Source organism: Lycorma delicatula, chromosome 11 (genome assembly GCF_047948215.1).
Source record: "Lycorma delicatula isolate Av1 chromosome 11, ASM4794821v1, whole genome shotgun sequence".
Taxonomy (NCBI): Eukaryota; Metazoa; Arthropoda; class Insecta; order Hemiptera; family Fulgoridae; genus Lycorma; species Lycorma delicatula.
In genome coordinates, this window is record NC_134465.1 from 17,874,069 (window position 1) to 17,888,082 (window position 14,014).

Genomic DNA, 14,014 nt, shown 5'->3' on the forward strand with positions numbered 1-14,014 from the left:
ACTTACATATGAGCTTATAAAACTCTACCGATTTACTGTTGGTGCTAATCATTTTGATATGTAAAAATGTGTGGTATGTTTTACGCTCTTTCTATTACATGCTCTTTCATCACACAATATTGCTTTATTGCTCAAGAGAGATAATAACATTTTTCTTGAACAAAGAAACAGTACAGTGTGATTTCATATTATGTTATAAAAGCGTTATACAGTGCGCTCGGAAAGTTGCCGTGCACTGCAATTATGGAAGTTTAATGATGTAATTTTCTTAACTGTTACTTTTTATTTTTATTTCATTATTTTACAAAAGCAGTTATTACAGTAATTGGAATAGTTCATAAAAGGTGTTAAAAAGACCTACTGCACAAGTTTCAATTTGTTTTCAAACACTTTAACCCGCTGATGAACTGGAATGTCTCATTATGGTGATTTTTAGTTAGCAATCATGCATTGTTTGTTTCGTTACACTGCTTGTTTCACGGCCTCCCATAGAAAGTAATCTGGGGTTCAGATCAGGCGATCATGAAGGCCACAAATCCCTAGAAATGATTTATTTAAAGATATTTAATAAAAAAAAAAAAATAATCATTAACCTGTTAGCTATGTGCACTGGTGCACACTTGTTGGAACCAACCATGATTGATTTCCACTTCTGTTGACTGACTAATTAAGTTTGTGAAGTTATGAGCATAATAACGATCGCTATTAAGTGTATATTCAAAAAAGTTTGGACCCACAATCTTATGAGCGTTCTACTCACACCGACCCAGATTCCAATTTTCGCTTCATGTAATTCATGAGGGTTAGATGTCGACCACAGTCATGTATTTTGTGAATTAATATACTCTCCCACCTGAAACTATGCTTCATCAGGAAAAAACATAATATTGAGGATATAAACAGAATTTTGGTCAATAAAATGTTTAGATCATTGAAATAACATAGTCTTTTGGCACGATCTGTAGTTTTCAGTTTTTATACGCGTATTACTTTGTAGGGGAAAAGTTTCTGTTCTTTTTTCTTGCAGCTTTATATGCGGTAGCAAGTCTGATATCTTGCTCCTCTGCTAACTTACACATTGATTGATGAACTTTTGGCCATAGTCTGAAATATCAAACAGCTTCTGTTCGTTTAGGTGGTCTTCCACTGGTAATTACTAGAGGCTAAACAGGAAAAAGAAAGAAAGAAAGGTGGTCTTCCAATGCAATCAGCGTCTTCAAGAACCTATTGTCTGAAATTTTTATGATAAGAGTTTGAAATGCACTGTGGTGAAGAACAAGAGTATTTGGAAATTTTTCAGAAAGCTTACGCTTCACTAAATCAGTATTCTTGTCACCTTCACGAAAGATGTGCTCAACGAGAAAAATTCGTTCCTCTACCGAAAGAACCATAACATTTCTTGCAACTATAGATTCCAATAAACAAAAACAACATGAAATGAAACTAAGCAAGTTCAATAACCAGCTATTGCCATCTTGGCTTATTACTGAGCAACGCCCAACAAACGACCAACCAGGAAAACCGACTAACGCCAAAAGAATAGAATGCATCACATAATTCTAACGCACACTGCAGAGCGACTTTCTGAACGCAACAGAAAGTTGTGAAAATGTTATCATTTTCACCACTATATTATGTATGCATGTTTTTACAGTTTTTTTCAAAAATAGCTTGTTTCTGAGCACAGGATTATAGCCAAGTTTTCTAGGTAATATATTATTGTATTGTTCTGAGTTCATCTTTTTTTAAGACAATTAAGATGGAATGAAGTAAACACAATGATTTTATTGAAATGGTTATATAATGGCAGCTGTACTAGTAAAACACTGTTTAAAGACTTTGAATTTGCACTAGAAAGGCATATTGAGTGAGCTACATTTTCATTTTAAAGCTTGACCAAAATATTTAAAAGAAATATAAATAAAATTTTGACAATTCGCCAGCAATCCTTACCAATTTTATACTGCACTGAATTGTTTATTCAAAGACAATCACAATCTATTTATCTACTTACAAGGTAATACTCATTTTATTTGTTTCAGGAATGCTAAATTCATTTTTATCATACGAAACATTCCACTATCTAGGAAAATTATCGTACTGTCTTTATTTAACACATCCATTTATTCAGCAACTACAGTTTGGATATGTTGATACCCCAAGAAAATTCACCAATGTATCTCAGGTAATAAAGACACCAAAATTATAGAATATAAGTAATGCTGTATATTATACAATAACATTGATTACACATGGCAATATAAAAATAAAAAAAAATAGTAATTGCTCCAGCAAAATCCTTATTGGCTTGAAGTACGGATAGGTGAAATCATTGTTATTATTATGACTGCTAATCCAAGTTTAATTGAAAAGAGTAAAGAGATTTTACTACATTACACCATGGTGATCAATTTAAAAATGGGGTATCGTTTTTTTTACAAATCTCTATGTTTTACAGTCCAATTAGTTCATACAGACAAAAAACAAACTGTGTACATGTGAAGCACTGCTTCTGGTCTTTTATGTCAGGATTGATCAAACCAATTTTATTCAAATTTAGCTCAAACATTTCTATATATGGGACATTGATGATATTATTTTTTTTAAATCTGTCAAGGGGAAGGAGGGTACCATGAAACAACAATTTTGATTCTTTCAGAAGCATTTTAGAAAACTTTATTAAAGAAAATTTGTTACCTACAATTAAATTAAATCCGTCTTAAATTCACTAAAATAATAATAGACAAAACTTGAAAAATTAGATCCGAGATTAAAAAATAACCCTTTTAAAAACAAGCCCGATTAGAAAGATCCAGCAGCAAGGGACTCTGTCCAGGTTCTGCGATAAAGTAGGGAGTAATAGACTCCTGCCAACTTTGCATTCCATTCCATTCCATTACCTACAATATATATAAATTAAAAATTTTTTTTTTAAATCAACTCCCACCTCTAAAAATTAAAATATATGTATTTTTGTTCTTTTGCTCTTATCTCTTCAATTTACATATTTTTCAAAATTTTTTGAAAATTTATAGTTCATATATATAAAGTTAACAAGAAATTTTTACAATTGTTTTTAAATTATAGATTCCTGAACCTAAAATACAGAAACGTTTTTTGAAAATTTTTATTTCCTTATTTTAGCTTTTATTGAAGGTTTTTTTTTAACCTCCAGGACCAACATTAGGTATTGCTTCATAGGATGAGGTGGATGATTTGTAGCGTATGAAAATGCCATGCCTGTCTGGGATTCGAACCCAGGCCTCCGGATGACACACCCGGACGTTTCAACATCTTGAAACAAAAGTTTCCTTTTCGATGAAAGGTCGAGGCGCTACCAGTCGTGCCATGGAGGCCAGCCATTATTGAAGATATTAGATTTAAAGAACTTCACTAAAGCAAATTTGTTAAGCTTAACCTATGAACGCTTTTTAAAAAAATCTTTCTTAAAATTTATTCCTCACTTCTAAAAAATATATATATAAAATTTTTTTTGTCTCCAATTCTTTTACTTTTTATTATTAAATTTTTTTTGTCTGTTTCTTCAACACTTAAAGGGCTGTTAAAACTAAAGTAGCTTTGGCACCTATATTATAATCCAAACCCAAAATGAGAAGCAATTTTTTACACTTTTTCACAAAAGTTATACTTTTATTAAATTACACTTGATCCGCATAGCCGAGAAAGTCATGCAGTACTTTATAAGCTTTTATACATATATATATATATATATATATATATATATATAAAATCAATATATATACTCATACAATTATTATTATCAAAATGTAGTCTAGTCTGCTATTAAGGCTCTTGTTTGGGAGTTGAATGAATCCTCCCCCAAAAACAAGATTAAAAAAAACACACACATTTGTTATTCACAAATAACATGATTTTTCATTCACCAAATGTACAATTGTATGATAACCGGTAATACCAATTTGTTATACATTTTTCTTTATATAAAAGCTATTTTCACTATTAAGTATTAATTAATTGATACCTTTTACATGTATTTAATTCATTTCACACAAAAATGAATCTGTCGTTTTTATTCTTCTCACACAAGCCAACTTACTTGGCTTTTTTAAAAATAAATTATGTTTCATCTATATTTAGTCAGATGGCATAGGCTACAATCATATGTTTTACTCTTTTCTCATCAAGAGAGATTGAAACCTCCACTTTTCCATGTATATTCCACTAGTGGCACAAGCTATCAGAGTTCAGAAAATACTAGGATGTAACAAAAGGTTATTATAAAAAGCTTTTTAATAAATTATACATGTAAATATAATAGAATATGAATTAAAAAAAATAAATATAATATATATATATATATATATGTGTGTGTGTCCTCCTCTATGAATCATGAGACCTTGCCGTTGGTGAGGGGGCTTGAGTGCTCAGCGATACAGAGTAGCTGGACCGAAGGTGCAACCATATCGGAGAGGTATCTGTTGAGAGCCAGACTAAGGAATGATTCCTGAAAGAGGGCACCAGCTCTTTCAGTAGTTGTTAGGGGCGGGAGTCACAATGACTTAAACGGCCGTATCAACATCACTCAGTCCTCTGAGTACTGCGCAGCTGAAAGCAATGGAAAACTACAGCTGCTTTTTTTCCAAGAAAATGTGGCTCTCTGCATTTTCACATAGCAATAATGGACTAAAGATGGACGAAGCAGGAGCGATATAAAATGCCGAATAGCACAAGCTAAACGAGCCTTCAGTAAGAAATATAATTTGTTTACATCAAAAATTAATTTAAATCTCAGGAAAAGATTTTTGAAAGTGTATGTTTGGAGTGTCGCTTTATATGGAAGTGAAACTTGGACAATCGGAGTATCTGAGAAGAAAAGATTAGAAGCTTTTGAAATGTGGTGCTATAGGAGAATGTTAAAAATCAGATGGGTGGATAAAGTGACAAATGAAGAGGTATTGCGGCAAATAGATGAAGAAAGAAGCATTTGGAAAAATATAGTTAAAAGAAGAGACAGACTTATAGGCCACATACTAAGGCATCCTGGAATAGTCGCTTTAATATTGGAAGGACAGGTAGAAGGGAAAAATTGTGTAGGCAGGCCACGTTTGGAGTATGTAAAACAAATTGTAGGGGATGTAGGATGTAGAGGGTATACTGAAATGAAACGACTAGCACTAGATAGGGAATCTTGGAGAGCTGCATCAAACCAGTCAAATGACTGAAGACAAAAAAAAAAATATGTGTGTGTGTGTGTGTGTGTTCATGCACGCATGCACATTTTAATTTTGGTCATCCCTTGCCTTAAAGGTTGGTCATATCCAAAATTGTTTCAGACAAAAGTTTAGGTAATATTTACAAGACTAACGACCACTTTAAACAGATTCGATACTGTGCCTATAAGGGTGGTATGATTTTTTTCGACCCCCTGGACCAATGGTTGATGATATCAAAAACCTTTACTTAGATAAGTTTTAGGTTCATATCCAAAGAACGGTAGGAACTTTAAACGAATTCGATATTTTACTTAATAAGAAAGTTATAGTAATAGTTTGTTTTTTTTAAAAAGTCCCCCATTTCCACCCTCATGGTCGGATTTTGGCCATTAACAAAGTCGACCAAGATTTTGACAAGACTTATTTTTAAGGAACAATTTGAAAGTGATTGGCACAAAATTAAGGGATTACTGTGTCCACAAGAAAGTGAAATATATATATATAAATAAACTTTTAAACTGACAGTTGTTTTGGGGTCTAGGGGATGTGAAATGGGAAAATATGTCACAATTTTCCAGAAGTCGAATCATGGTACCCATTACTATAGGTAGCTTTCTTATGAAATCTACTTAAAAAAAAAAGCAAGCTACCTACTATTGTAAAGAGGAACATATTTAGAGTAACTTGCGTTTGCTATTTATTATTCTGTACTTGAATAGCTCCATGGTAAGTGAACCTTTGTAATTTTAAATTTTTCAATTTTTTTCGGATTCAGGAAAAACAATTATTTGTTTTGAGTGATACCTTCATACTGTAAGTGTTTTTTGCGGGTTTGTATTATTTACAATTTTTTTTGATTTCATAATGTTTTTGTCATAAGGAGATTCACTAACACTTTTATAATTAAATTGTTTTTTTTCTTGCTGATTGTTATAATTATTAATCAATAAAAATTACTTACGAATATACCAAAATAGTAAACTTAATATAATCTTATCAATTTATACAAAGAGATCCAAAATTCACGCACGTCAAAGTGTCTATAAATAGGATAATTGAAAAAGTTCTATTGGCTAATGCAAGATAGCACTATGGGTGTTAAGAAAAACAGATGCCATTATGATGTGCATTGCTTACACGACGCTTGCAGTAGTGCTTTGTTTATTGCTTGGTATACATGTCATTTTCAAAAGGGCAATGGGTTTTCATTGTTGAACATTACTTCTCCAATTGTTCTTATGCACATGTTGTAGACAAATTTTGTGGGAAATATCCTGATGTGGCAGTGCCTAGCAATTCGTCTGGTGATCACTGGTTAATCACCAATTTTAGAGAATGCAGGTCAGTTGTAGACAAGAAGAGAACCGGGAAACTTACTTTACTTTATTACTTTGATGTGTACAACTTTTGGATCTCTCTATATAATAACACTTTTTTAATCCATGGATTCATCGATTATAAATACTACTTTGGTTAATGCATTACTACTGTCAAATGTAATATCTGATGTAAACAAAATTAGGACAATTGTCAATCATGGATGGTAATCAAACTAATAACAGGAATGGTAATCAATGAATTATTAAATCAGATAATATACAGGTTCTAAATTAATAAAATTACTTATCAATAATAAGAAAAAATACATAAATAAAATATATGATAATTTAATGAAAAAATTTCTAAAAAATAAGGGTTCCAATCAAGGAACAAACATTAAAAAATAGTTAAATCTCTAATAAATTAAAAAAATTAAAAACTAAAACACAAAAAACAGAATAATCTTTGGAGAATAAATTTTGCGAAAGATTCTTCTAAAAATATTCATATGCAGGGTTAACCTTAAATTTTCTCTAAATTTAACACCCTTCAGTAGAGGTTAAAATAATAAAAAGAAAATTTTCAAAAAACCTTTCTAAATGTGAAAGTAAAAAAATCAAAACATTAAAAAATATTTAAACAGAAGGAATAGAGCAAAAAACATTAATTTTAAGTGGGAGTTGATTTTTTGAAAAAAATATTTTTGTGATTATATCAATGCAAAATAAAAAATTGGTCAATGTCAAGTTTTCTCAAAACTCCCTATGAAGAGATTCAAAATTGGTTTTATCATGATATCCCCATCGACATAATATTTATTTTTTTAAATTTAATTCGATAGTGCCCCAGATGTAAAAATATTTAAGTCAAATTTGAAGAATTGCATGTGTGTATATGTGTATATATATATATATATATATTTTGGTGTAGCTGAACTATCTGGACTCTAAAATGCAAAGATTTGCAAAAAATATCCGATAGCTCATTCTTCACTTGATCACCATCCATACTTTCCCCTTTCCATGTAGCTAAATTTTCTATATTTGGGAAAATAAAATGTATTAAAGACAACCCAAATAAAAAAATTAATTTAAAAAACCAAATAGTATAAACAGTATTTATAATAAACATGTTTATCATACTGAAAATTACTCTACCCCTTTTTTACTCACAACAGTTTGTCAAATTGTTAACGGCTTACAAAATATTTACGTTATCATAAAATTATATTAAAGGATAAATTTAACAGCAGTGTCATCTGTTGAATTATAATAGCAAACAAAAATATATTGGTGAAACTAATATAGATTCTACAAAAAGGAATTTTTTAGAAAATTTAAAATCATATAAAAATAAAAGAAAGGGATTTCAGATGTTTCTGATCACCTGGGTACATATAGAAATAACGATAACACAAATACATAGAAAAACATCTAAAAATATTAAAAATAAATAATATAGAACATTTAATATTGTATTATTATATTCACAAATGCAAACATAAACACACATGGAAAAAATTAAAATTTTAAACATTAACTATTTAAATCTGCACACCTGTTTTAATATTTAATTTCGTTTATCCATGACAAAAATCAGATTTTACACGTAATAATGAAAATCTGTAATTAATATATGTAGAACTAAAAGCTTACTATTTAGATTAGTAACTTTATGTTATATGCTTGTAGGCATTTATACACAAGTTGCTTTCATTTTGATATTTTTCCACAATCCTCTCACACTTAAGCAATTATGTCATAGCAACCAGCTTTTGTAAAGCCTCACAAACTCCACCACCCAAGTAGTCATTTATACCAATCAAGAGCTTCTCATTCATTTCACACCACTGAATAGCAGATTGGATCATTTTTTTATCCGTCAAACTAGGGCAGATAATGGACCCCTAGTTGTAGGAAGAAGTGGAAAAAATGCCAAAATATTCAAGTCAAGTCATTGTACGTCCTACAAAGTAGTCGTATTATTTTCAAAAATCAATTTAGAGTTAATTTTGAAAAAACCCTTACAAATTCAAGGGATAAAAAGTCAAATAGCATTTAAAAAACTTTTCATAAGTAGCATTTTTTAATTGAAAGAGCTCTGCCTTATATGGTGGAAACAGTTGTTTGTAACTTACAACTAGAAAATGGACTCTTGTAAAAGATCATGATAAAATACAAAGAAATATTATAATGCATAATATTAGCAAATTGCTCAAATTTTCAATGAATCTTGTTTAATTTTTCAGATATCACTAACATTAGGTGACTTATTCTACAGTATTATATTCTCACTACTAGCACATATTGCTGTTGAAGCACCTGCAATAAATATACAAAAAATTATTGAAAATAAAAAAGGTAAGCGAGTAAGAATTTTAAAAAAATATTAATTTATTTTTAATATTTCCCATTTTAGTTTTTATTAATTAAAATAAAATATAATTTTTTAATTTCATAATTTTATTATAGAGTTTCTAAATATCTAGTGTTTTGACAAAAATAACAAAAGAATTTAAGACAAGACCTTTCAATCAGAAACTAAAAGCAAACATTCATTTCAATAAAATGAACAAAATAAATTATTAGTAGCTAATGCTAATTACAAAAATGCACAGGAACTTAGCAAAAGATTTATAAAAATGCAATAAATATTTAAATTAGTTCATCTCAAGATTTTAAATTATTTGATAAGAAGCTTATATTAAATGCGTCAAGTGTTATTTATATTATATTTGTTCATAATTATGAACAAATTTTTCTCATACTTTTAGTCAAGATTTGTTACTGATGCAAACGTTTTTCTATTTCTAGAAATATTTAAGACAACATTGATAATAAAAAGTTCCCTTTTCTAATTTTCTTCTTTTGATCTGAAAAATATTGGATATTTCCTCATTTTTTCTAAAAAAAAAACTAAACTACTCTTAAAGAGTGTATTTTTACAAACTCTATAAAATTTTAAAGCTTACATGTAACAATATTTACATTTTTACAGACTTATAACTAAAAAAACCTAGGTCCTAAGTCCTCATTTCAAGATGCAGAATGTAGAGTACCCGAACATGTTACTGGTCATTTGCTCTTCAATAACTTGTATCACCTTCCTTAAAATAAAATGACCCTTTTCTGGTTATGATTTACTGAATCATAACCCTTCATCTACATCTGAAGATTTTCGGGAGATTAGAATCAGAGAATGCTCAGAGAAATTTAAAAAAAATTATTAACTGGATTTTAAATATAGATAACAATTGCAACAAGCTTTGAAGAGAGATGTAATAAAAACTTGCATGGCATTCCCATTAACGATAATTGTATTTCTGTTATCCATATCGTAGAATATGGATACACTTGGGTGAAAACCCTTTACTTAATAAACTGCATTTTATTTGCACAAGATCCACACTTTTTTTAAAAGTCCATGCTTGTCATCATTATTCTCTATTATATCATCTATTATGGCTACGTAAAATCCTGTCTAAAACTAAAATGTTAAATTATAACAAAATATTACACTCAAAAAGTTTCATTATATAAAAATGGAACGATTATATTTTTGTCTGGTAGTGGTAAATATGAATGATGTAACTGTGCTTTAATGTTAAGAAAACAAAATTCAACATTTCCCAGTTATTATCGTACTAGCTTTACTAAAAAAAGAATTACTTTCCCAAAAAAATTAATACATAATAATTTATATTTTTGAATTAATGAGTATAATATAACAGTCTGTGAAAAAAAAGATTTCTCAGCGTCACCATCCCATTTCCTAATGACAGGAAAGTGGAGACACTGTATATATTTTAAACATAGAGAACAACTTTTATAATAAAACTGACTGAATCAAAAGTATTAAAACAAGTGTGTGTGCTTATGAATGACTTTAAATCAGATTGTTTAAAGTAAGTTTAATTAAATATTTAAAAAAAACTACACTATTTTGTTGTTTTGTTAAATAGGTCCTGAAACTGATAAAGAGATTCAGCTGAAATAAAAGTGAACATGAAACAGGAAACTGAACTGAACAGTTAGAATTATTCATAATATTTCATGAATAACCAATATCAGTCAATAATTGACTAAAGAAATTATTTAACATATAAATATAAAACCAATAGAATACTGATGATGAATTGGCAGCTAACTATAACTGAGATTAAAATCATAAAACAGAAAAATACAGAGAAACTGTTATTACACTCTTCATAAATGTGCACAACATAGTTAGGCTAACTCTACACAAAATTATGAATCTAATTCTTAATAAAAAAAAAGTTATGTTATCTTTGTTCTCATATTTAAAATTGAATGTCCAATTTCCAGTACATTCAGACTGAACAAGGATATAACTAAATTTCATATTTGTAGAACTATTGTAAATTATTTATTCATAAAATTATAAACTATTTAATCATTAAAATAAGTACTTAAATTAATTATTATGACTTATTAGTTATTTGTTATACACTTTGATATTTGCATTAATTTCTTCACTGCCTATATTTTTGGTTTTTATTACATAAATCATTTTTGATATTTTGTACAAATATCAATTAATATAATTTATTATATATAAAAAACATTAGAAGTATTTCTCTGAACAGCAATTTTAAAGCAGGATAGCCTTATATCCAAATAACACCGGTATCCAGGATTTGAATACTAGATCGTGGATACCAGTGTTCTTTGGTAGTTGGGTTACAATTAACCACAAGTCTCAGGAATGGTTGACCTGAGACTGTACAAGACACTTGAATCTTCATGATCACCTGAACATCACGAATATAAATGTAACTGCAAAACTAATACAATCATTAACATCATGGCTATAAAGGGAGTTTGTCAAATTTCGTGATATAGAGTAATAAGAAGCAAACATTCTCACCTTGAATAGAGACATCAAGAAATTAGAGATAGAATGACTAAACAGAATTCTAATAAAAACAAATTCACAAATTTTATTTAAGGTGAGACAACAAGGTTTGGAAAATATAAAGATATTTGAAATCCAAAGTAATCTATCTTAAGAGTACTACACTTTTGTCATAAAGTAATGTTCGAGTAATGAACAGCCAAAAGGCAATAACTGTTACTTTGCATAAGCCATCAACAGATTTTATTTGACAAGTAAAAAAAATATAAATAGTACCTAACACTGCATTTAAATTTAAAGAATAACAAAGGTTAACCACAACTCACTGTGTCAACATTTTTAATTTTATACTATTTTAATAATTTAGTTCCTACCTACTCAAAATAGTGACTTATGAACTATACGGGCTTGATTGTCTAATAGTCTATAAGAAAACAGTATTTACGCGAGTTGACGTTGCAAGAACTCGTTAGTTTGCTTTACACGCAATACATTTTGAATTTCAAGCATATTGTAACGCTATTTTACTATATAATTAATTAACTTTACTTATATTACAATATAAACGTACAAAATTAGTAAATTAAATGTAAAAATGTAAGCAGAGAACTGACAAATATATTTTTTCAAATGTAGTTTTCAATAATTGCAGACTTATGAACGATTGAACTCTTAAATTAGACATAAACTTCTTGGCAGACTACAAAATTAGAATCACAGTTATAATTAAGGTTTAGAATTACATTTAAATGTGTTCCCTCGTTAAATCCTGCCGTTAAAACGAAATAAAGTAAATTTTGCATTTTATATAGTCATGAAACAACCGTTAACCAAAGTTTACAGTGAAGTTTCATTAACAAAAAACTATTGTTATAGAAAAATATATATATGTATACAAAGTTTCATATTTTAAGATCTGATTAAAATCGGCTGCCATTACCTTGTTAAAAAAGAAAAGTCGATCCGAAAATTGTAAAGAAACCATTAAGCATACTTTAACTGTTTTCCACAGAAATAACCGCTTCAGTTTGGTCTGCACTGCCACCTACATTAAATTCCAACGTAATGATTTCTATAAATTATGAAAGATATAATTTTTAAATGTTTTATTTTTACAAATCAGTCTTATTTAAAACAGTTCAGTTTTTTATTTATTATCTTACTGTACACTATACGTGCTTAAATTAAAATGTTACTGCAAACAAAAACATTTTCGATGGTACGGAAAAGTTTAAAAATTATTCTTAAAAAGTCAAAAGAATTCAGATTAAAAATAATTATTATTTAAAACAGAAAAAGTGTATGATAAATTAATTTCGGTATTTTTTATCGACTACTGGCGCCACCATTTGTTCCTTTCCGTGGCTTTTTTGCACCACTTATTCATTTTCAATTTAAGTGTTACTTAAATTAATTAATTTTACTTAATTTAAGTTTAACTTAAAGATAACGTTAAATTTACTTATTAACTGCTACATGTGACCTTCCGATGGCCAGGGGCCCTTACTAAATCGAGTATTTTCTGGAACGTTGGTTCTCGTGTCCTACCACGCGACGCTACATGAATTTGCCGATGTAGTGTTACACTTTGAGCCTGGCAGTTAATCTGTGCTTTTCATTCGCCATTTCAGTGATCCTCACATGTGTTCAACGCCACATATGAACTGTATGGCGACATTTGTTACAAGGTCATACAACACAGTCGGTTTCATAAAGATGCTTAGCATGTCCATTGCAACATGTCCTGGTTCGCGATCAAATGTGTGCCGAAGTAAATTTCTAAAAACTTAGAAAGTATTATTATAACTTAATTAAAATTATTTATTACTTTATAAAATATTATGCGGCTTCAATTGTTTTATATAATTATAAAATAATTTGTATAATAATACATACAAATAAGATGTGTTTGAAAGTAGTCAATGATACATTTTTCTTGGGAAGGAGTTAATAACAAGAAGGACTTAGTACAGTACAGTATTCATCTTTCTACATAGCTGCAATATTTCCTACCCTTGCAGGTAAATCATCATTGAATTGCAGTCTGCGTAAAATCATTAATAATTTAATAAAATTACTAAAAACTGATCATAATTACTAAATGTAATTAACAATACTATATCCCATTTTATGAAAAATTTAATATTAAACACACTAAAACACTAAGTTTCAGGAAGCATTAGTTGATTATGTTGAGAGGGTTATGCAAATCAAAAAATGATACAACAATTTCAAGAAAGACTTAAATTTGTTGGAACATAATTAATGTGACAAAATAGGTGCTTCCAGGTTTTTTCTTTTTTTTCCTATTCCTAAGTAAGTCATGAATTCACTTCAGGAAGGTAAAAAACCTTTTCTGTCACCTTTTTATGATGCTGTTCTTTACCATAAAATACCAAAACATTGTAAAAAAAACAACTGAGAATCCAATTATGACATCACTAGTCATTCCCTTGCAACTCGGTCAGGATTTTTTAACAAAATAAACAACTCTAAATATTTTGGTCGGCTACTTGACCATCAAGATACAGGTTCTCGTGATTTCTGAGTATTGTGAAAATTGAAAACGTTGATTTTATTGTCCATTATTACATTATAATTTATATGAATTATTTCAGAATAAT

At 29.0% G+C, this 14,014-nt stretch overlaps 2 protein-coding genes across 4 annotated transcripts in view; both read left to right on the forward strand.

Annotated features, from left to right (window-relative positions):
• The window catches only part of LOC142332154 (nose resistant to fluoxetine protein 6-like), a 50,100-nt gene extending 39,147 nt beyond the window's left edge, over nucleotides 1–10,953 (forward strand). For all 3 annotated transcript variants that reach the window (XM_075378422.1, XM_075378423.1, XM_075378424.1), the window contains exons 11-13: nucleotides 2,043–2,185; nucleotides 8,764–8,875; nucleotides 10,477–10,953. In XM_075378422.1, coding sequence (XP_075234537.1) covers nucleotides 2,043–2,185; nucleotides 8,764–8,875; nucleotides 10,477–10,511 — 290 coding nt within the window. In that variant the 3' untranslated portion in view covers nucleotides 10,512–10,953. The remainder of the gene's footprint in view (nucleotides 1–2,042; nucleotides 2,186–8,763; nucleotides 8,876–10,476) is intronic.
• A 2,186-nt stretch (nucleotides 10,954–13,139) lies between these two features.
• LOC142332299 (thioredoxin-like) overlaps nucleotides 13,140–14,014 on the forward strand; it is a 29,755-nt gene continuing 28,880 nt past the window's right edge. Inside the window, exon 1 of the mRNA XM_075378650.1 lies at nucleotides 13,140–13,411. The gene's annotated coding sequence lies outside the window, so the exon portion shown is untranslated. The remainder of the gene's footprint in view (nucleotides 13,412–14,014) is intronic.